The sequence below is a fragment of the Corapipo altera genome, unplaced genomic scaffold (assembly GCF_003945725.1).
Source record: "Corapipo altera isolate COAL_440 unplaced genomic scaffold, ASM394572v1 343, whole genome shotgun sequence".
In the NCBI taxonomy this organism is placed as follows: Eukaryota; Metazoa; Chordata; class Aves; order Passeriformes; family Pipridae; genus Corapipo; species Corapipo altera.
Window position 1 is genome coordinate 5,701,464 of NW_020884913.1, and position 25,372 is coordinate 5,726,835.

Sequence of the window (25,372 nt, forward strand, 5' to 3'; positions counted from 1 at the left end):
TGTTGAACATCTTCCTGTTTTTACACTTCTTCAAACCATCATGACAGTAGGTGTCACCTAAATGAGGGCTGCTTGTAAAACAGGCTGGCAATGGCAGTGGGCAGAGTTCAAGGAGATGGACTTGGTGATACAGGATATACTGGTGACTTTGAGTGACAAACTACATGACTAAAGCCATTAGGAAAACTGAAGTCTTGATGTACTTTGAAAACCTGAAAAAAGTTAAAAAATGAACATGCCTTGCACTGGCAGTCAGACTATTTGGTGAGGAGCAAGACAGACATCAGCACTGATTGCCTGCTACAAAACAAGCCAGCAGGGAAAAATGTAAGGGTTGTCCAAAAACTACTACCAAAACCAACTATATTTCCATGGGAAATACAATTAGGAACATTATCTGGTGCATTTTAAAGTACACTAAGAAAAGACACAACCCATAAAGGCCTTAAAGAAAACTTTCAAGAGTTCAAAATACCGACTTTCATTTTTTGCTTCTAAAAGAAGCAAATTAACTTGAGCTGCAGCTGCTTGATCTGGTTTTTCCAGTGAAAAAGCTATTGCAAACACAGGAGTAAGGGGTCCAACATGCTTCCAAAGATCAAGATAAGAGGCAAATTCTTGCAATTAGTGGTAGTAATGTAAGTAAGGGGAGGTCAAAAAAGGCTTTCAACACAATTGGCACACATTTACAATACAGATAACCTTCAAATTCTTTTTCTCTCCAAATGCATGGTTTTGTTTAAACTGTTTTATTACAGTATTTATTGCACATTCATTTTACAGTGCAGACAAGTTAACAGAGCAATAAAAACCTTAACTTTGCTTCATCTGGTTTTAAAATTTAAAAGCTTTCGGATTCTACTAGCATAGATTCTTGAGTTAAATATTGATTGTCTAATATATTATAGCATTGTAAATTTTACAGAATGTGAAACAGTCTTACTCAGCTTCTTGCCAAAAAGATATCAGGAATAATATTGACAACTAATTACCTGTAGGGCAAAGTACCCTAGGTTAATTACCCTGATAATGACATATTAAAAAAATATATTTGAAGTAGCTATGCAACACTTTAGTTATTCTGGTATTACTGAACTTTTGTACACCTCTTATTGACGGGTTCTCAAACCCCAGAGTTGTTAAGTCATGCCTTGAAAGGTAGAACACTCACTCAGCTAAATACAGAGCTATAAGCTAAAATCCAGATCATTTAAGCCTCCCTTCAGGAAAAGGGATATTTGCAGGCACCTCTCCAAACAGCCAGCAATGAAACTGTTAATACTGATATTGCACACATCTTGACCTCGGAATTAACAACTTTGCTTGGTAATTCTTACTTCTGAGCATGAATTCCTGCCTGGGTACAAACCCAGAGGCTGCACTCCCAGTTTGCAGCAGCTCCAGGTTTTGCAGCAGCTCCGAGCTGGTTTCTGCAGTGGCTGCACCCTCCCACCTGTGACCCCCACAGTGGGAACAGGCACCTGTTTGGTTCACCAGACTGGAGAACTGATGTGCAGAACAGTTCAGGGAGGGGGTGTACTTCTCACCTGACTGGTTGGCTCCACTGCAAGTGCAGGGGACGGCTCTGGAAGTGAAGCAACAGAGGAGATGGGAAGGAAAGGAATAGGGCAGGACTCCTTGGGTGACACTGCCAAGAAGGAAACACCCTTCATTCCAGTTTCAAAGGCCTGTTCTACAATTCTTGCAACAGCCCACCCCAAAACTTATACGCAAGAGTAGTTCTACTTGCTCACAGTTTTATTTGGGCAGAGTTAAAAACAGTAGATTATGGGAAGAGGGGGACAAGAGGTCAAGAAGCAGCATCGGGGTAGTCCTGCACTGGGGCAACAAAACCCCAGGACTTACTGACTGCAAGTGGCAGGAAGGGAAATGGGGAAGCAGGAGTGAGGGACTAAGCCTCAGCTGAGGTTATTTGTGTTTTCTGATGATAGGCTTATTTGGGTAAGTGTTAAGACTGTGGGTTTTTCAAGCTGTATAAAAAATGAAGCTGAGCCCTTTAACGGCCAAGGTGGAAAGAAGGGTCAGGTCAGCCAGGTTAAGCTGAGCTTCACACTGATCCTGGCAAGAGATACCTGAAGATTTCTGCAGCATAGATAGAAAAAAACCTCAGACTTTGCATGAAACAGCTCTCAAGTTCAGGGACACTTACAGTAAATACAGGTGGGCTCATCCATCAAGTCTTTTTGTGCTCCATACCTTCAACAGTGACAGCTGCTGGTCCTCCTGACAAGTTTAATTCTTTACAGGTTACATCACCAACATGCAGAGCAAAAGTCAGCCCTTCTATCCAACTGCACGTTGTGAAACCACACACAAGAGAAAGTGGGGCTTTGTGATGTTTGAAATTGTGTTAATTCCAGTGTACAAAACTCAAACCTTCTAGACACAGAATGTCAAGTGAGTGCTAACTGCAGTAACCTCTCTGCAGCAACTGAACAAGCAGTATTTCTATGAACGACCAGTATTTACTAATTTCTTGCACACCTAAGGCACACATGGACTTTTCTGCCAGTCCCTGGAGCCAGCTCTGCAATTTGCATTTGAAAGTAGAGAAGAAGGAAAAGCCCACGTTCCACCACCCTGAGGCAGCTGCCACAAATGTCATCACCACTCAGGTCAGACCCCGCTGATCACTCTGGCCAATGAAGCTCAAGTTGCCATTTCCTCTTAGCACCAAAAAGGTTTTACAGCCTTAGTGATCTAAGAATAGTACTATCACAACCTATTTGAATGGCATTTTCCCCAACCTCAAAATACATCTGGAACTCCCCACACACGCATTTCAATCCCCACCCTACTGAGAAAGAGTGAAATGAATGGTGTGGAAATCTTAATTTGAGATGAAATATGAAAATTACTTTTAAAAGGACCACACAGAATTTTATTTTTTGCAGCAATTGCTGCAAAGCAACAGTGCCAATAGATCCTGGACAGGATCTGAGAATCTCTCCACAAACTACTGTCAGTCTGTGCAAAAAAGTCTATTGAAAAATATACACATAAAATACAGATATTTCAATATGATGTATTAATAACAAATATACATAATATAGAAAATATATATTTCCTGTTGTGGTTAGGACAGGCAACAGCAGTTGTACCTGCACCTTTGGGAAATTTAGCTTTGGCCATAAAACTTACCAGGCATTCTGAGGGAGAACAAAACAACATAAGTGCTTGTGGGACAGAAAGACATAAATTTTTATTAAGCAGACTTCACAAACCAGCAAAATGGAAAAGGCTAACTAGCAATAATTAGTCCAGAAAATAGAACTTAAAAACTCCAGCACTTTCTACTACGTTACGAAAAATCATCTTCCAATCTCCAGGCCAACAGACACCACAAATTAAAGACTTGCCTCACCAATGCAGAGCTTCCACAACCCTGTTTGCTAGATTTTAATGGAAGATTCTTATAGACCTTGTTTATAGAGCCAACCCTGGCCCCAGAGGGACTGTAATCTCTCCTCTGCTTTGTCAAGAACCAAGTACAAGGGAGAAAAGAAGAAAAGTTTTGTGTTTGCCAGAGGAATGGCTCACTGTGCTTATTTGAGTTATCCCCCCCTTACAACAGAGGAGATGTGACTCATATCAAGCATCAAAGTCAACAAATTCTCAACATCTTTATTTTTCCTTCCACCCTTGACAGCTCCTCACAGAAATTATTACTGGGGGAGTGTCACAGCAACAGCTCTTACATCACCATCTATTCCCCCTTCCTCCTCCACTACCCCAAATGGAACAGGCATGCTATCACTGAGCCAGCTCATGCAATTCTTTATTCTTTGCAATTTCCTACCTCTCATTTGAAAAACAAATACTTCACTGTTATCTAAAAATATATTAAAGCATTGCCAGCAACTCAGCACTTAAAGCAAAACAACCATCACCACCCAGTGTGAACGCACAATAGAAGCAGCATTTTTGCTAAGGCAAATTTTTCAGGAGTTCTTGAGAACAGCAAGAAAAATAATTCAAGCTACAAAAAAGAAAGGGCTGCTCTACAATCGCCAAGAGAAGGCTGCTCTGCCATCATGAGACTCAGCCAAATGCACAGCCCGAGGGCAGGAATGGAGACTGCAATCTGAGAGCAGCGTCAGCTTGGGGTGCACCGATCCAGCTCCCATCAAAGCTGGTCCCCTCCCAGTGCAGCCAGTACAGCTACTTTAGAGCAAACCAAAGACAGCTTTAGCTAAAAATAATAATAATAATAAATACATATATATGTATATGTATATAATCCCCCCCAACAACACCAAAACCCCAAAACAAAACAAAAAAAGCCACCAAACGCACACAGAAAAACCCCAAACCACAAAACCCAACAAAAAAACCCCAACAAAACCCTCACCAAACCCCTGTCCACTGCCCTGTTCACAGTGCAACTCCACCAGTGTCTGCACCACCACAATAGCAGTGACACACAACACAGAGTACCCTGTTTGTACAGCTCAGATGTGTTCCCAAGGCAGTGATTCCATGAGGGCAGTCTGTGGCAGAGCTCCTGTTCAGCTGCTCCCAATCCTTTCTTCCCTCTGGCCATTCATTCCCACCTCTCACTCTCCACCCCCAAATGCTGGCCCAAGCATTTGAGAAGTTAGTCAGGACAGAACAGGGTGAAAGGAAAAACCCCCCCAGTTTTCAAGGGCTCAGTCCCAGTGGAGCTCAGTCACTTGGGTGAATTCTGTACCCACAGAGCACAGGAATCAGCAGCTCAGAAGCTCAAGTGGTCCCTGTACTGCACAGAGAAGCCTCTTTAGGAATCAGACACTCCAGGCAGCTGGGGCAGCAACTTCAGTAATGTCCTGCATTGTATGATTCCCTCAAAACCAGGTGTAAAAATATTATACAGAAAGGCTCAGTTTAGATGACCTATAAAAATGACAGACCAAACAGAAGGAGAAGGAAATTCCTGCTATCCCAGCTTTGAGGCACTAACACATCTTTTCCCCTTTTTTCCAGTCTTCTTCCCTGTTCTCCAAATGCAGCTTCAGGATGGGAACTGGAAAATATGCTCCATGTTCAAAGGCAACCAGCAGAACAGTCAGAGCAATATTCAAATGCTTTTAAAAGAGTCCCCTAAGTATCTAATCTAGAACTCCATCAGTGCAGTAAAATAAAATCTCAATTAGTTTATGAATCTGTTCCAAGAAGAGTTACAATAAAATACAAATCTCAAAGGCAGGGAATCACATTTGCTTTTTAACTCCTGCAATCAGCAGCTGCCTTTTGCCTTCTTTTAATTTCCAGGCCTGAAGAAACAACATCATTTTTTTCATAATTGATGCTCAAAACTGTGCAGAGAGGACAGAGCTTCCTCCTCAAGTTTCAGACAAAAAGCTCTTGTAATTCTCAAGGTCCACCTGACAATGTTTGCATTGGTGTCCTCAGTAAAACCTCAGCCCAGTGTTGAAGAGTCTTCTCCACAACACATTACAAAGTTAACCCTTTGCAATCAGTTAAATGATCTCCCAGTAACGAGCATCAAGCTGTAGATTTGGAAAAGCCAGGGAATTCTGTGCTCCAATTCAGCTGCCCTTCTGTATTTAAAACACAGAGCAATGTATCTTCCAGCATCTGGTATTAACTTCTGTGTTCTTGTAATGAGACGAGGAGACATTCCATTAAATTTTATATTTCTTTGTGACAAATATCAGGTCAAAACTCTGGAAAATCCTATTTCTTTTCAGAAAAGCTAATAAATAAAATAATTCTGACCTACCATGAACTAAGGGTCTCCAGAAGGTGCTCTTATTTTAGATTTCCCAAAGTATTAAATTGAAAACAGAATTCTTAATAACCATTACTACTTTGTTGTTTTACGTGAATTCCATCCCTTGTAACTCAAATGAGTTGATTTCCTCATCATTTTAAACAGTCTGTTTACACAAAAACAAACAAACAAACCCCCCAACACCCTCCCAAAAAACCAAAGCAATAAACTATTGCCAACAAAGTATCTCAGTAGGGAAGTCTTCAAGTGCTTGACTAACTCAGGATAACAAACATTTCACCTGAAGTTTGCAGAACGCACCCCAGTTACCTTTTTCACTGCATTTTTTGTAGTTGTTGAAGAAAGAGTTAAACCCAGGACATTCTCAAATCTAGAGATTAAGTGTAATGAGATCAGAATAATAAGATTACCATAATCTGCCTCACACACATAGCTAGGATCAGCCCTAATCTCCTCATTTTGAGACAGATGGAAAAAGTATGAAATCAGAGATAACAGGAGGCCAATTTCCTAGAATCGGCAGCTTTGCAAGGTTCACCACAGCTGTAAGTCAATATTTTGCTAGATTTGTACCTATTTAACCAATTCTAATATAGCATATGGGAAGGGAGAATCAGGCATCTCTAAATCCACACTACATAAACAGCAAGTAAAACGTCAATGTAATTTTAACATATTGCAGAATATTAAAGACGAAGAGACTAATTTATTGAGACTGCAGCCAACACCATTCCCAGATGCCTTAACTGGGAATGCAGTGAGTAAAGAGCCAATCACTTGAAAAACAAAGATCTCAAACCTGCACATGACCAGAGACTTCTCATTGATTTTTACTATAAGGTGGACAAACATTTAAAGCAGCAATTTGCATCTGCAATCTGTCTGACACAAAGCAGTTGCAGAAAGGGACAGTTTTAATTTTGCTTTGAGCACATTAAAGAGATGCAGCATGGAATGCCCTTAATTCTTCTTTCTGCAGGATATGAATATTGGCAGGGGAGAGAGGGAAGCATTGAAATAGCCTCAGCTACACAAGAGAGTGATTATGGTGGCGACTATTCTGCTACCTCAGTGGAACCTGGCCAAGAATCAGCAGTGGGGAAACTTAAGAAAATAAAATTAAAACAAAACAAACAAACAAACAAACAACCCCCCCCAAACAAAACAACAAAACAAAACAAAAAACAAAACAAAAAAAACAAAACAAAAAAAACAAAACAAAAAAAACAAAACAAAAAAAAGCATGCTGTATTTCAGCAACAAATAGGATCAAGGAGATGTCTTGAGATTAAGTAACACTGTTATGGGAAACAGAGGTAAGCAAAAAACCATCCAAGGAATTAAAAACAGAGTGGTGGCTGTAAGATAAATGCTAGCAGCTCCTAACTTTTTCCCAGAAAAAAAAAAAAGCCCTACAGTGCAGAACAGCAAAAGCCTCAGTGTCCCTAAATCAAAGTCTGCAACACGAGACCTTTGAGGTTCGATGTGAAGTTCAGCAGTGTTGTAAGACAGTTACACAAGGACCTGAGAAAGGCAAAAAAAAAAAAGAAAAAAAAAAGCAGCTCTCTTTCTGAGCAGGTTCACCTGTCAGTTCAGACTAATTACTCTCATAACTCTTAGAGCACAGTTCCCATCCATCTGCTCTTGGCCAATAATTTCACAACATGTCTTAATTCAGCCCACGAAAAGCCTGTTCACACTCTGAGAGCCCCCAGGATTTTGTGTTGTGTTCTGTAGACACAGCCACAATTAATACTCTGCCTGGTCTCCACACAAAGCCCTTTCTGTTGCCTCAGCCCCGTTTGTACATAGGAAGAACTCACTGCCCCACCTCTTATCTGTTAAATGTTAAAATGTCAAATTTAACTCTCCTTTGTGGGGAACCCGTGCAGATCTGCCAAAGGCACTTATCAGCCATTTCATTTTGGGATGGTTCACTGAGGAAAGCCAGAAGAGGAAACCCCATCCCATTAGTTGTGCAGGGTTGCTCCAACAATCCCATCTCCACAAAAGGAGCAGCAGCACCAACAGCACAGCTTCACCCTCCTGACAGGGATATTTTTTGCTACCAGCATCTCAACCCAACTGCATGTAAACAAACCCTTGCTTAAAACAAGACAATTTCCAAACTAGACTGGAAAATCAGTTATAAAGCAGCATTGACTAAACTAAAGAGAAATTAATGAAGCTTATCTTTTCCTGTACAAATCAAAGCAATTTCAGTGCATACTGCTAACAACATTTTGGCTCAGTGTGACATAAGAGCTCAGTTTTCCACAGTATAAAACCCACCATTTAAGGCACATAAACCACTAATTTACCACAAAGGAGCTGCAACGATATTTATCAGAGATTTGCCAGCTGCAGAGTGACAGTTTTAATTACTCTATTTTTGCCTGATATAGTTTATTTAATCTGGTTTTACTGACTTATATCTAGCAACATCTTGAAGAGGAAATGTACAGGTAGCTCAGTCTGACTGATCTCCAGGGTGAGAATATTTAAGAGAAACGGGAACTCATCTTGTTTTCCAGTAACTGAAGCTGCTCCAACTTCCTCACTAGTGGGACACGAACACACAAGAGGAAGACACTTTGCAAATGGTTTCTCATCTGAACGTTGAATATCATCTGACTCACTCCTGTCACATTTGCATAATGCAAAGCACACCAAGAGCCTGCAAACCTCTCTGAGGGGAGAGCAGACCGAGCACACTGAGGGCAGTGGCTCTAGGACATTAAACACACAAACATTTCACAGAATGTCTCAATCTCATCAAACAGAACCAAACAAGAAATGAGATGCAGCTTTACTCTACATTACGTTGGCACCAGTGATTCCCTGCCCATGTAACACAGAACTGAGGGAGGAAACAAAGGATAATAAAGAGGCCCTTTAATGGAAAAAAAAAAAATTGAGGGGAGACTTGCTTTTAAAGGTCTGAGATGGCACATTGCACCCCTGTTTCAACAGACAGGCTCAACCCATCAGTCACACTTCAAAAAACACCAAAAAACCAAAAAAACCCCAACAACAACCTGGTTGGTTTAAAAACAACAACCAAAAAAACCCAATGAGGACTGTGCTGGTGTAGCACTAATAACCCAAAGTTCAAAGACAGTTCAAACAGTCCATTCTTACAGGTTGTTCAAGCCATCGCTGGAGATTGTTATGAGATGCAGCTCTGGTCATTCCTACCTGACCAGGTTGTGCTAAGAGGAAAAGATTTCAAATCACAAATGTACTAAAAGACTTTTGTTCACCAAAGATATGAGGTACACTCCAAACCCAAACCTCTGGGCCTGCAAGAAGCAAACAAGTTTTTTTTAAAAAACCAGTCGACAAGACAAATACATTAGATTTAAAAAGCAAACAAACAAACAAAGAAAAAACCCCACACAGAAAAAAATGGATTTCTGTGGATTTTGCAGCTAAATAACCTTTGTGAAAATATAATTAATCACAACTTTCCCTCACAGGTTGATGTGAGAAATGATTTCAACAATTTTAAAAGCCAGTAAAACGAAACTGCACCAACTGGTTGTGCTCCGTTATCTTTCAAAACCTGCAAAGTTCCCCAAACAATTTGTTTCAGTTAGAAATCCTTCTTTCCAGGTTTCCTCAGCTCTTTGATCACGAGGGATACAACTTGTATGTCAATATTCTTAACATTCTATCCTCAGTCAATTTACGAGGAACACTTGGGTGATACATTTATCCACCATCAATCCCAGCTCTTACACTACTGCCAAATATTCCAGCCCTTCCTGCACAAAGCTTCCCCAGTGCTCTCCCAGCAGACTCGTGCCTTCAGCATATGCAAACCTCAAGAGGGCAAACACACTGAATTCCCTAAAAACACAGAGTAGGGGTGGTGTACTGATGTCTCCCACTGATCTTTAATCCATGATAACTTTCAAAAGAAATGTATGATTGTTTTCAGGCTGCTGCGGGATAATGAACTATTATATCCCAGAAATCTTTTAATGACATGTAAGTTTAGCCTATTTTTGGGTCACAACAGGCCTTAGTTAAAAGTGCTGATTCATTCCAAGGCTAATCCATTTTTCTTTCTTCTCCTAACTCATCATTACATCAACTTTCAATTAGTGGGGAACCCGTAAGATACAGAAATGAAACACTCACAATTCTGTCCTCATAAAGTTGGAATAATAAATTCTGGAATCACAGTGGCTTCGATTTAACCATAAAAAGCCCAACAGCTTCTGGCCAAATAGGAAAGATTGCCCTTCCCAAGAGAAAAGAAAGGAGGGGGAAAGATGCCACTTATACAGAAAGGACCACACATGTGCCAGAGCTGCTGCTGGTCTGTGACATCCACTCATTCCAGTGCCAAAACACCATTCCCACTCTGACTTAAACCGGGAAAGTGCAAAGCCCAAGAACTCCAAAGCAAATTTGACTTTCATTCTACCTCAGAAAAAGTCCAAAATCACAGCTGTGGGGCCTTACTCAAAGTAAACTTCTGAATTACACACTGGAGGGAAGGAGAGAGGGGAAAATGAGGAGCATAAAAAGAATAAAAAAGGGGGGGCAACATCTGCTCGTCAAAGTGATTCTTAAAAAAATTCCCCTTGTGTAATGAAGTTCCTCTTTCACTTCAGAGCCAATAAAACATTTGTTCATGTCCAATTCTCTCCATAAAAGGAAAATAAAGTATTTAAATTGAACTTACTCACACAAAGAGTAGAACTTTGTATCTTTAACAGACTGAGCCTACAACAGTATCTGTAGATCATTATCACATGGATTGGGATATGAAACACTAGTCCAAAGTTACTCAGGGTCAGGAAGAAAACCAGTATCCTAATACAGGAATGATTTTTTAAATTTAAAAAGAGGCACTACTTACAATATTTCAAAGGAACAGAGATATATGAAACTGATAAATGCTGCCTTTTTCTTTAATGTAACATACTATTTAAAACACCAGCAATCTCTACAAGAAAAGTCTACTGCTGGTCTTTTGGCTTATGGGCAAAAAGGAAAAATCAAAGAGTCCCCTTATATGAATAATGCAGAAATGCAGATACTAAATGCCAAAAGCAGTAACTTACTCCAGAATCTTTAAGTCAAGACAGCTGAGGCACAAGATTCTTCACGGAAAAGATCAGAGATAACTAAAACCATCTCCTAATTAGTGTCTCAAATTAGAAGAACTGTTCCAGGTCAAGAACAAATTAAAACAAGAATAGAACTCGTTATGGCTCCACTGCAATAACCTGGAAGGGATATCACAATGCAGGTCACTGAAACCCCAGGGTATATTCTTTGACCACAGACTAATTTTAAGCTCCCAATTAAATTATAGTAGTACAGTATCTCCACTGTAAAGTCTCAGTAAAAGCTAAGGCACTAAACCCCTCCCTTGCTGGGAGATTCCAATCAGGAGATCAATGCCTTGACAACAAAAACCTCCCCCCAGGGCCTGGACAAGGGGTCAATCCCTCCTACACAACAAAACAGGATTTTCAGACCATGCATTAGTGTGGACACATTCAAAAACTTCCCCAAAAGTGGAGTTCTGGGAGGACCTCAATATGTGGAAGTGATGTACTCACCAAGCAGGATCAGGCCTTATCTAAAAATACTAACATGCATATCCTGCACCAGGACAGATGCTGGTTGGTCCCAGCTGGTTTGCAGCAATATTGCCAGTCCACAACCATAAAGCCTCCCTGGAAACACAGGGAGTATCCAATTAAGTTGACTCTCAGGCAGCTGTTGGGAGGCTGGGCTCTTCTGGCAAAGCTATAAAAGCAAAGAGCAATCTTCACCTCAGACCTCCACTTAATCAGTGGCAAGAAAGAGTAAAAATATAACTCCATATAGAGGACAGATGAATCACTCATTGATACAAACTAGAATAGTTGCAAGGCTTTTCTAAGTTTTATGTGGGCTGCTTCACAGTTAAAAAAACAACAACTCATGCTTTTGGCTGCTCATCCCCACAAATGTACTCATTAACAACACCAGAACCCTGCCCTTGGTGGCCTGACATGAGGTTAGCACTGAAACCAAAGGGTCAGTGTTGCAGGGCAGGGAGGCTGTGCCACAGGATCCAGGACTGGCTGCAGCTTCAGGAGTGATCCAAGAAGGGGACACAGGGCTGAAGTGGCAAAGTTCATCAGTGTACAGAAATCTTAAAATTCATCAGTTGCACTGAAAACTTTTAATAATAAAAGACCAAGGGATGAATGCCAGATTAAATACAATATGCAAAGTAACGCATGAGGAAAAACACAACCAAAACCCCCAAAGAACTGTAACTATATGAAGCTGGAGGCCTTAAACTATTACTCCTCAGCAAATATAACAGAATCAAGGGGGCAGTAATATGAAAACTAATCAGAAATGTTTCCTAACATTCTGTTAAAAAACAAGTATTTTGACACTGTAAATCTGTTCTGTGTCAGCCCCTGAATACTCTGAATACCTGCACTCAACCCATCTCAAAAAATACTAAAATGAACTAAAAAAAAAGTAACTTCACTCCACACAGTACATGTTTACATCAGGGGGGTTTCATGCTGTAATGTACATATGGACTCAAAATGGGTTTAGAAAGATGCAGAGAAGGTGTGGCCACCAGTGGCTGCTGGAACACAATAGCCCAGACACAGCCTCCAGCTGAGTGAGTCACTGCAGCTCCACTGCAGGAAGCCAAGACCTTACACAAGGAGGAAGATGATGTCCAGTGCTAAATGTCTCACCAACACAGCCAGCACTGGAGGGGCCCATCTAACCCAGTCTACAATGGTAAATTGTACAGATATCCAGAGAAGAAAAGAGGAACAGTTCACGTGTAAAGAGTTCTCCATTACTTTTCATTGTGAAAATTGCAGAGTTCACTTCAGATGGGAACTGCTCCCAGAACGATACAGGACAGGATTTCAACATTGTGAAGGGGAGAATTTACTTCCAAAGCAGGAAGCTTAAAGCATAATCCATTACAGAGGTACAATAAACTGAATATGATCTGTGGCAATGAACAGTGGGTAGGAGAAAGCTGACTAATACAGGTAGCTGGCAGCACAGTCCAAGGGCCATGTGAAAGGTCAGCTCAGATCTGTCTGAGTGCTGAAAAACCTTGCAAAGCCAAGCACACCCCAGCAGGGTTATCTGATCCCTGCCATTAGGACCCCAGAGCTTGTTTGTACCCATTTGGATGATGCCCTCTCCCCTCCAGTTAGTAAATTAGGAATTTACCGAGGGGAAAAAATGTGCTTTTAGAAGATTTTGATTAGAAATGGCCAGACTTCTCATTCTGGACTGCAATCCTGATCAGGAACAGCTAAATCCTGATAGATTCAAAGCAAACTAAGAAAATGGTATAACTGTATTTGCTTTGTGAGAATTTTAAACTAGGGAGCCCTGAAGGATTCAGAATGATACCCTGGGGGTAGCTCATACACCTCCACAAATGTGAACCTGCAGCTCACAAAAGTCACCCATGGGCAGTTTTCAGTAGCTGACCAGACTGCAGAGCAGCTCTTTTATCAGCATATTGCCCTGTGTTTAATAATTTCAGCCTTTTTTGCAAGTTAAAAATAATTTTTCTTCCCAACAAACAAGCTTTAGGGTGAACTTATTACTCATAATGCAAATAGCATCACCAGTCTCTAATCTCACTGCGACATCATGCAGGTGTTTGTAATCCAAACAGAGACAGGTGGACTGAAACACAAACTTTTCAAAGACAAGAAAGCTCAACAGAGTTTACAGAAACATTGAAAGCCTCTTTTTACTCAGGCTCGTCCTTTTTATGTTACCTAAAGGGAGTGAAGGTAACAGCTTGCAAGATTCCCAGACATAACAAGCTGTAAAGGGAAGGGGTGGAAGCCAGGAAATGTGGGTCAACTATAATCACTTTGGTTATCTTTATTTTTTGTGACCCTGGAGAGAAAGTTGGTGGCTTCACTCCGAGTTTTCCTAAGCAGGAAGGCTGGACTGGATGATCTTGGAGGTCTTTGCCAACCTAAATGATTCCATGATTTTAGGGCGAGTCCCAACAGTCTTTATCTGTCCACCCTGGCAGGGAGCAAGTGACACTCAACCTAATGGGCAATTTTCAGGGAAAAAAAAAAAAAAAGAGGAATGTATCCCTTTCTAGTAAGGAATAAGGAAGAGTTGAGACAATTTGATGCTGGAATAAAGTTTAAACACCCTGATACAAACAGCCAAACCAGACAAACCCACACAGTTTTGGACAAACTGTAGTTTCATGAGGTAGGGCAGAGGCGTTGGTGCAAGATATATTTTAAGAAATAAGGACAGAAGTGAAGGCAAGGAGGAAGCAAAAGCAACTTCTGCTTCCTCCATTCCAGTGGTCAGCAGAGCTGAATTGCAGCCCACACTTTTTATCACTTCCAGGGTTAAGGACACGTCTTGTCAAAGCAGTCATGGAGGGCATGCAAAATGTTACAGACACATAGAATTTAGCTGTGGAATACAAGCACAACAGGCTTTCCTGATATTGCCTGGACAAGGCATGTTTGTCAAGCTGATGTTCACGTCACCAAAATTCAAGCATTATTTGAAGGCAGCTTGGGAAAAACAGCATTTTAAATGTCAAATTTCACCTTTAAAGGTTTTCCCTGTCCTTGTCTCCATCATGGCTGCCACTTCCTCCTCATTTTTTTCTGTTCTTCCCTTCTTCTGCAACTGCAGGGACACATTTTGAACCCTTGTTTAGCTCCCCTTCCCAAGAATTTGGGTGTTTTCCCTGATTAGTTATGCCTCCAGTAGTAGTAAAGATTAGAGCACAAGACCTGAACTGCTCAGAAGCTCAGGGAAACACCTCTTCAGCAGAAGTGGCAGATTTTCCAGAGGAAATCATGAAAGATACACAATTCTGCAGCTTAAAATCCTATTTATTCTGAAATAAATTCACTTAGACCAGGAATCTAAGCATAGCTCTTCCCAAGCAGACCATAATCTACTGTCAACAGCAGAAAGTAAAAGCCAGATCAAATGGTCACAATATCATTTTCATACTTATGCTAAAGCTTTGTAGGTAACAAAAGAATACTCAGAATTTGACTGCACATAAGGACTCATAATGGAAAAACCAACTCAAGCTCAGCAAGAGTTGCAAGAATTTAAAATTTTGTGCCAATTTCTCACAAACCAGAGGGCTGACTAGCCTTCTGCACTAGCAGAGCTGCTATGATTAGTGGAACCTGCTGGCTCATACATAACTCATGAAGAATTCCCCCCTTTCCTCCCAAGGGAAACAATTTTGCATAACAGCAGCACTTTCCCCCCCCCCCCCCCCCCACATGTAAACCTGTAGAGTTTTAGTACAAGTTAGAGCAAGAAGTAGGTTGGCTCGATGCAGAAAGCATGAATTCCAGAGACAAATTATTTAAATAAGAGGTTTTAAAGACTAACAGTATAATTACAGTTCAGCTGAACTGAAAAAAAAAAAAACCAAACCCCTGCTTTCTGCTCTCTGCATGAGGTCCAGCTGCAGTGGAGCCAACAGGCAGCTCCCAACAACGCGTGCAGGCTGACACGAACACATGCAAAGCAGCTCAATCCAGCAGGTACAAACAGAATAAATCCACTCTGTTAAGTATTCTCTTCTTATATTTTATTTATAAAGGGCAGCAACGTTTGAACCTCGCAATTCTAAGTTAATTACTCTACAGAGGCTGACAATCTACTTCCTAGACAAAAATAGCTGCTCCTCACTTTTGCCTTATTCCAGTCACCGTCCTGACCTGCCACCCTGGGATCAAAAACCAACTGATTGGATGGATCTTCAATACCAGGACTGTCTATTTGTTTTCACAACCTCAAACTGCTGGGAGACAAAAGGATCCAAGATCAGGTAGAGAAATTTGAGTGAGCAATTATTCCTTAAGGGGATAAAAAGCCTCTTAGGCTCCTCAAGACATTTAAGACATTTTTAAAATGGGCTTTTATTCAGTATCTAGAGAAAAACACTATTCTTTTTGTAAAGAGAGAAATACAGGCTGAGGAAAATTATGAACACAACCATTTAAAATGCAAATTTCAGATACATCTCATAACTAATCAGGAAGTATTGTAGAACAGCATCTGGGATTCAGGACTATAATAAATATCCTAAAAATAATTTTCATGAGCAGTTTTGGAGACTGTCAGTTCACTTTTTGCTCCATTAGAGCTCAGCTGTACAACCCCATGTGTTTAGCACATGTCACCATGAAAAAAAACACATTCTGAAGTTTGTTAAAGCAATTCTCACTTGAGTTGTCAGATGGTGGCACCAATCATGCATACAAGCCATGGGAACAAGTTCAGGCTGCACCACAGACATTCTGCTTCACAACAGTTTCTGTTCCATTTGAACACCTACTCTTAGGAGGTGTTACAAGATGTCTTCAAAGTTGAAGGCTTGTGTCACTCACACAGTGCTTTAAATACTCAGCAACAGGGCATGAGCCTCAAATGTGACAAACAAGGACAGCCCAAGGGTTCACAGACTGACATGGACAATGCTGCTGGTCTGTCTGAAGAGGTTTGGTGTTTGAGGGAAAGGAATGACTTTATACAGGATTTCCAAACATAAATTATGCAAAAAAACCCCAAACAACCCACCCCCAAGATCACAGAAAGTATTCTCCTGTCTTATTTTCCCTCCCAAGGGCCAAAGCATCTAAAAAACACATTTACTTCCCTGTGTCCCTTCCAGTCACTGGTGTTTGCCCAGCCTGGAGATAACAATAACTGCCACTGCAGGGCCAGCAAGGGAAATGAAAGAGCAAGAAGCTGGGGGATGAAGCTGCAGATAAGACCTTGTGTATCCCACTGCTGCAGTATCAGTGTGCTGATCTGCCTCGAAATGCAGAACACACACAAGTCACCTACTCATTTGCATTTCGAATTTAACAGAATTGGAGAAAACTGGAAACGATAGAGATCAAAGGCAGCTTTCCTAGAAAAAAGATAAATAAAGCAAGTAAAAAATAAGACACCAAGACCTAGTGCCTCTTTTCACTAGTGCCCCAGTGAAACAGATAACTACACAAAAGCTGCATTTCTAACTCTGTAAGACTGGGCACCAGAGAAAGAATGAATGCATTTGCTTGGACACTTTTCTATATAAATATTCCATTCACAAGCCTCAGCTTCATCTCCCTGGCTAGAACCCATCCCACCAGCACTAAAAGAAGCAAGTGAGGGCAGGGAGGAAGAAGGGAAATAGGCTTATCCTTTGCTACACATCGTGCTAATTAAGACCTCCAGAGTAGCTGCTCAGACATTAACTAACTCAGACATGTTCATCCAGCGTCCCCTGGGAGTTCTGTAAATCACATGAATCCCATAATGTGGTTACCACTCCTCCAGCTACCTGAGAGTTAGCTTGGCTATAGCTAGAGAAGACCCAGTCCCATCTCCTGGCTATGCAGTGCAGACATTGCCACAAACCTCTGTGCAGAGGGGTGTGACAGACCTACTGCTACAACAACCCTCAGCTGTCAAACCTGGAAAGGACATTCTGCAGTTCAACACCACAAACCAGAAGAAAGGTGATGCCACATAAAAGAGTCACACAGAAAAAACCTCAAACAAAACTCAGCTCATGTATGTTGTCAAATCCTTTGCTGATGTTCACTATGTGAATGGCTTTAAATGTGCTTTTATTGAAGGTGTGTGTGGGGGGGGTGTGTAGGGGTGTTTGCTGGATGTTTTTTTTTAAAGTTGTTTATGGTTGTTGTTCTAAAACCAGCTCTCATTTTTCAAGTCTTTCAAGACATGCATAAATAAAATTATTAAAAATTTAGCAAAGGTTTTAATTCAGGGATAAACAGCAAGTTAAGTATGGAAATCTGCCATCATCAATATAATAGCTTACATTAATACAACAGCACTTGTGAAAATGTCCAAATGTATCTTTAGTAGTTCTTCTGGTTTAGATTTCTACCGTAAAATTAATCAGGTTTGGTAAATGACAATCCCTTTTTGCTCAATGTGAGATCATAAGATTTATTGGCTCCAGTGTTGTGAGGGCACTAATGCCTAATTTTCTAATTTTCAAAGAAATAGAATTAGTTTTGTCCAGCTTTCCCCTGAGGTTTAGGGTTCAGTTATTGATTTCTCATATATAACCACTGGCAACTTTAAAGCACAAGGGATTTTATCAAGGGATCATATAGTTCACTGCTTAAGTCAGGCTGAGCTCTACACGGAAAAACTGGATTTCTTATCTCCCCTTGCTTAGTTGGATCTTTATTGATTAGAGAGAGAAATCAGGAAAGTTTGACTGTCACTACAAACAGGATTCCTCATCCCCCAGTTAGCAGGGCTCTGCACAGGAACTGGAAGGCTATGATACATTCCCAATCCTTTATACGTGCCACTAACAGTCCTAATCCCTCTTTTCTTCCCTGAGTTGCAATCAAGCTTTTACCATTATAATTATAAAAAAAAAAATTTAAATCAAAGCTAGTTCATTAACACGGAAGATGTCCAAGAATAACACTGATAATATAATATTGATAATATTTGATAATATTGATAATAATATTGATCTGAAATCCTCAGCCAATTCCCAATCACAACAGTTGAGAGGAGAGAAACATCCCTGCACCGAAGAGGGAGGCGACAATTTTGTGTTGCCAGTAAATAAAACCAAAAGCACATGACACTGGTCACGGTTTGACATGAAGGTTGAACAAAGCAGATAAATAATTTATCAAGCCAAAATGTGATTTGCTGCTCTGCCTGTGCTGACACTTGTCAGGAGTCTGTCACACCCAGCATATCACAAGCTGGACCTCACAGAGAGGCTGTAACAGCACTTGCATTAAACTGGCAAAAGGCAGCAGAGTTTCAAATTAGCACAGTCTTGCTGGTTATCAGAGAACACAACACGTGTTAAGGCAATAAAACAAAACCAGCTGAGTTGACCATCAGCTTTAATCAGCTTTTGTTTGACATTCAGAACTCCAGCAGCCTCAGGTAGCACACAGCTCGTCAGTGGTCATCTTTCTCTGCTTTCAGTGACATGTTCAAATAATCATCATGTAAAGTTTCCAAACGAAAACAAAGATGCTGTTTCTAAGGAGGAGTGTGTTTACTCTCTGCTTGCAAAGACCATTTTACACCTTCCGTGTGAAATACTCCATATTTATGTTTTCTGCACACCTCTAACATCACAACCTTGCTCTAAGCAGGTCCAAGCTCTCTTACAAACACAGAACACGAGTGTTTTCTTTTTTAGGTACACACACCTTGGGGAGGTTCAGTAGTTCCTCCCCACACCCGTCACCCTGACGCCTAAAGAAGTTGGCTAACAGAACACAAACCATCTTGAGATTACTCTCCTATATGAGGAAAAACATTTGAGAAGTTTGCACTAAAACAGAGGCATTGAATAGCTGGGCAGACCAGAAGAGTGCAATCTCTTAGAGCAGCATTTCTTTGTAACACAGATCTCCAACTGCTGGCACTCCAAATCAGCCACTGTACTTGGTTTTATGATTCTTTGTAATGTCCTGACAATTTTGCCTTCTTAGACTGCAATATTGATCACATATTGATGACAAATATCACCCTAATTCGAGGCAGGCAGCCAGAGAACATGACCTAAGAGCACCTTTACAAATCAAGCATCACATACAGCAGAGCTGCCACTCACAGCTAAGTCAGAATAACCGAGGTTGGAAGGGCCTCTGGAAGTCACCCAATCCACCCTCCTGCTCAAAGCAAGTCTAATTAGATCAAAGTGCTCAGGGATCTGCCTGGGTATCTCCAAGGATGGGGATTCCACAACTTTTCTGGGCAACCTGTTCTAATATTTGACCTATTTCACTGTAAAGCTCACAGTGCTTGCAATTTGTCTGAGTCATTAATTCAGAAAACTGCTTCTCACATATTAAAATCAACATGACCACACTGAGTCCATCCCCTTACAAAAAAACGGGGAATGACAGAGGAGTGTGTAAGGAAGGGAGAGAAAGAGTGAAGACAATTTCACCCAAAACAGGAAAAATCTTGACACCACTCTTCAGCAAGCCATGAATTTCTGTTCTCTAGCACAGACAGAACATAACAGCCAATGTGGGTGAGGTCACAGACAAGGGATGAGAAAGAGCAGAAGGGACACACTGCTCCCCTCATTTATCGTACTCCTCCCTCTATTTGAAACTGTTCCATTCTATCCTGACACACAAAAAAGGTTTTCATGCAGGAACTGAAAATGCCACCTCAGCATCAACTGTTTGCAAACACTCCATCCTCTTAAAGGCTGACAAAGAAAATAAGTGTGGTGACAAACACCCCTGTGGACAGAACCTGTGGTGACTGTTCAAGTGTATGGTTGGAGTAGGAAAAATAATCTTGACTTTGCTGAACAAAGTTGCCAAGTGATCAAAATCCCATCAAAGGAAATCTTTCTTTTAGCACATAGGGAAGCTGGTTTGTGTGTCACTTCACTTTCACAAAAGTGAAAACCTCAAATTTCAAGATGATGGCCTTCTACTTAAAACACCACCTGAGTAATTTTACTCATAAAAACAATCTCTAAGCTGAATTAACTATGCTGACAGCTACTGGGAACAGGAACTTATACAGTTCTTGAGAAGATCACTTTCCAGCTATGCCCCAACCCCATGACAGAAGGAGAAAGAGGAAATGGAGCAGTGGTTTATAGTTTTAAAAACAAAGCAAAACTATTCCAGTATTTGAGATACTAATTAATACATTTAATTCTGCATTAACCATACAGAAATGATTTTCACAGCACCATGGCATTAACTGTACACCTCTGATTAGTTTTAAGAGGAGTAGAGAAAAGAAACGGCAATGAGAAGACAAAGAACAGTGATTTTTCTTCCCTTTTCCTCCTCTGGGTGCTGCCAAACCACCAGCACACCTTACATCTGAATACTTGCCACATAGTACAAAGGCCAATAGTTTTGGGGAACATAAAACCTGAATAACAAACATGGAGACTGAAGTTAATTACTCCCAACTTCAATAGATACAGCAGAAGTGAAAAAGCATCAGGGCAACCACCAACTCTTCAAAAATTTAAATTTTAAGTAGAAATCCCTCAGTTTCCTTATTTTAGTTTTTTTAAATAAATAGGACAGGCCATCTTCACACCCCACAACCCCCCACAGGGTGCCAGTCATCAAGTTCATGTGAAGCAACCTCCAGCACAGGAAACGAGCAGAGCTGGAGGGCTGCAGCACTCTGCTGTACTCAGAAGGCACAGAAGGAAGCAGCAATCTCACCTCCCTGTGGAAAAGGTTCAGCAAGCAGTAGTATTTAGAGTCTTTAAGGTTTAGAGAAAGCTGTCAGTGAGCACCACCTGAATGGCAGTACCACACACTGCTACAGAGCCACGAGACAGAAGGGTGAGGGACCCACTGCACTGCCAGGCTACAGAAATCACAGGAGCAGCTTTTACCACACAGTGCCCACACAAAAAAAAAAAAAAAAAAAAAAAGGCCAAGCACTTTTCCTCTTCACTCAGCTGTTTTACAATTGCAAGGCAAAGGTCAACTATCTTCATTCACTTTTGGAAACCAGCCACAAGATTACTAACAACCAGCTTAATGGCTACAGTTCAAGTGCTATTCAATCAGGTCCCAAATCTGTGGGTAGGCAGCAGTAATGGCACATGACATCATAGGCAAGTTATCTGCTGAGGTCAGAGCAGGCAGACTGGGCACCTCTGCCTTCGCTCCCCACAGAGAGAATGGGAACTGCCAAGGAGTGGGAATCACTCTGTTCCAGATTTTGTTCTTTCCTTAGTGTGGCCAAGGCTACAAAACAGCCTTCTGCCATCCTCAAATATCCCATCAGACCGAGGTGGTTGTCTGGGGGTGCATCACGACAGGTATCTGGTCACTGCACACCAAGGGACACCTCAAGAGCAAAGGGGGCAGGTGCATTTAACATGTGAAAAGTTTATTTCTCTTCCCAATTCATTCAGGGACAGGAGGACTGACCTGGTTAATGGGAGAGATCACATGGGGCACATGACTGGGATACCCTGAGATTTCTCAGTCGGGAGCAGAGCTCCAACACATAGATCTGGAATGTCTGATGAAAATAAAATTTCCACAACCTCAAACCCATTTGAAGTGAAACAGACTTTTCAAAGTGACAAAGTGCCACTGAAGTGAACTGTAACAATTCTAACTCGTTTTGGCTTATTTGTCTGAAATTTGCCAGCTTTGCACAGTGACTCTGACCATGCTGCACAGAACTCAGCTCAACCGTGTGCTGAAGGATTCCTGAAACTCCTGAAGTTTCCACTGACTTTACGGATGATCTTGAGGAATTTACCATTTCTATGACTCAGTTTATGCATACAAGAAATAAACATGTAAAATTTGTAAACATTTTCAGAATATGAGCTGAAAGGAAAGGAAATACAGAATAAAGAATGGTTCATCGATGCTGTGAAGACGTGTTTGGCCTAGGTAGTGGATAAAGTAGGAAAAATTCCAGGAAAAATACAGTTACAAATGCAGTGTAACAGCATACATACCACCTTGTGTCTATTTGTGGGACAAAATTTGTATCTATGGGAGAACATCAAGTGGATAAGACTCCAGAACATCTTACTATCAAGCCAATGTGCAGAGATGCAAGACTTTTATCACAGACTGAACTTTAAAAAGTCTAAAAAAAGTTATATTTCCTTTAATTCTTAGATAAGAACATATTTCTAAACAAATGCAAATTTTAGAAGACATTTTTTCAGGTACTTCAGCAAACTTCCACACCAAACTAGACTAAAATAGTTGAGAATACACTTTAAAATAAACTTTATTATACTTAATTCTTCCTTCCTGTTCAGCATTTTCTACAAGCTGATTTTAGCTGTGCTCTACTTCAAATACACTGTAAAAGTTGAGGGTAATTAGTAGTAACCCAAAATGGAAGAATACAGCTCAGGTTAAAAAAAAATAAATGCAAGGTTACCACAGAAGGTTTATAAAATTCTGACAGTCTCAAATGTTTAAAACAACCAAAGGAAATATTCTGATAATTTACACACACTCTGGCAGTGAGGTGTACAGGTCTAACAGGAGCTTTTAGGCCAATTATGGGCCAGGGATGTATATAGATGCAATTATTTTATAAGTTAACAGTCTCAAAGCAGGATATATTTTTGCAGCCTTTATCTGTTGATGCTCACGTGCTTTAAACAAAGCCACAGTTATGTTATTGAAATATCAGCTACCAAAGACATATATTAAGTTTATACACAGAGGTTATTTTTTCCAACTTATCTTAAAATAGTAGTTAAAAATCAAGCCCTTCCTTGGCAAAAATTTTGAGCAGATGAGTAATCCCACTGAGGTCTGCAGGACTTGATTTGTCAGCATACACACAGTCACAACTGCAGAAAGGCACCTCTCAAAACTGCTTTGACTCAAAAAAGCATTTTAGAAAAAACCAGCTTAAAAATACTTTAATATTAAATACATCACACTAAGAAGGTAAAGACCACCTTAAATGTTTATAGAGAATAGTGACTCTGAATGAACTCCATTAAAACATTCTGCAGTACAGTCTTATTCCTTGGAAGCAACAAAGCCCTGAGCTGTGCTTCACTGAGGCCAAATCACTATGGATTTTTGCATTTTACTCCCCCTCCAAAATAAAATTTTAGGCTTGTTCTGTGTGTCCAGTTTTATTAAAGTTTTAGAAATTCAAATATTTTTCAAATTCCAGCAATATAGCCAAGATGAAGTCTTAAAAGCCTTTGATATATTGAAAGAACAACAGACCAAAATTCCTCTAATGCACTCCAACATTCACTTACATCTGCACAGATCCATTAAATATTCAGCCACAAGCTTATCACTCAAGTTCATCAGGACTGAAGATAAAACTCAGCTTCAATATTTGACAGCCTGATGCTAAAAGATTATCTACTGAGAAATAATCCAATCACTGTTCTTTGATATTGGGATCCTTGGCAGGAGGCAAGGAAGAGGAATACCAAATTGATCTTGATTATTTTATGGGGCTTCCTCTCATAAGGGGAATTCAGTGTAGAGATTATCTTCTACTTCTGCTTATTTGGTATTGTGTTTATGACTAAGTTTTCAAATATTCCAATCTCAGAGGAGAGTCTTTGGAGACCGGGATGCATGCTTAACACTGAAATAAAACGGCTTCTCCTGCTCTTAGAGAGGTGTGACTGAGATTTCGGAGATCTTGAGGCTCCCTGTTAAAAGGAGATGGCGCTCCCCGGGGACCCACAAGAGCGTCAGGTCTGACGGACAGGAAGAGACTCAGAGAGCAGCCGAACAGCCCAGGGGTAAAGAGGAACCTCCCGAGCCCTCGCCCTCCACCTACCTTAAGGACATCTCCCCGCTTGAAGCTCAGCTCGTCATCCGCCGTGGCTTTGAAGTCGTACTTGGCGATGGCTTCCATGCTGGGGCTGCCGCGCCCGGCGGTGCGGGCGGTGGGCAGGAAGCGCTCCCCGAAGCCTCCGCTGCTCCCGCGGCGGCTCCCGGCTCCGTGCGAGGCGCCGACCCCGTCTCTCACATACAGGGAGGCCGGGGGACGATCCGCCCTAGGGGAGGGGGAGGAGGAGGAAGAGACGGGCCATTAGGGGAAGTGGCACGGATCGATGGCCGGGGCCGCGCCCAGCGCCGCTCCCTCCGCCCGGCGCGGCCGCCGCTTCCTCCCGCTGCCGCTCGCCCGGGCCGGGCCCGCCCCGAGTGACGCGTCCCGCGGCCAAGGACCAACCCGCCGGCCCCGGGGGCGGCCCCGGCACCGACCCGCGCCCCGGGGCTCGGAGAGCTCCGCTGCCCGCGGGGGAGCCGCGCCGGGCGGGTCCGCCCCGCTCCCGCCTCTCCCGGGAATCCTCCCGCTCCTCGGTGATCGCGGCGATGGAACGCTGGGCGAGGGGATGCGCTCCGCTCCCACCACATGCTGCCCCGGGAAAGACCCGTGTGGAGACGCAGCCTGCACCCATGGCTTGGGATCCATGGATTTCTTCCATTCATACAGCTCGGGCAGATTTAACTCCAGCGAGTTAGACAAAGCAGAGAGTGCTGCCGGGTTCTTGGAACTGAAATGCCTATCAAAAAGTGTCCTCAAATAACATTACACAGAGACAAAAGTTTGGGCTCACTCGAACACAAAAGCAACCACCCTGAAATTCCAGGGTTTTGAGCAGCAGAACACGTTAAAAAATATTCATAAGCACAGTGTGAGGGACAGAAGGTTTGTGTATCTCTCATGGGCACGCAGAAGAAATTACATCAAACCGGGCAAAGTATATATACACACTGAAACCACTGAAAAGGCTTAAATCTTGATCTCAGGTTATAACAGGAAGGATTTAATCTAACTCCAGCTACACTTGATAGCAGAGAGGGTAAACAATCCGAAAAAAATAAAGACAGTATACAAGTTAAACCCCATGAATATCCTCCTGAAGAACAAGCAGAGAGCTGGTACTTGTCAATGACAATTCAAGACAGGAGAGATCTGACAAACACTGGTGAACCCACGCACCTGCTAATTCAGGCTCTGTGGTTGCAGCCCAGAAAGAGCCCTGCTGCATGCAAAGGCAGCAGATGGCAACAGAAATTTCTCATTTCAGAGAAAAACATGCCTTACATA

At 41.6% G+C, this 25,372-nt stretch overlaps 1 protein-coding gene across 1 annotated transcript in view; it reads right to left on the reverse strand.

Annotated features, from left to right (window-relative positions):
- The window catches only part of GRB2 (growth factor receptor bound protein 2), a 44,765-nt gene extending 20,455 nt beyond the window's left edge, over nucleotides 1-24,310 (reverse strand). Inside the window, exon 1 of the mRNA XM_027654456.1 lies at nucleotides 24,095-24,310. Within this exon, the coding sequence (XP_027510257.1) occupies nucleotides 24,095-24,172 (78 nt within the window). The 5' untranslated portion in view covers nucleotides 24,173-24,310. The remainder of the gene's footprint in view (nucleotides 1-24,094) is intronic.
- Nucleotides 24,311-25,372: the final 1,062 nt, after the last annotated feature.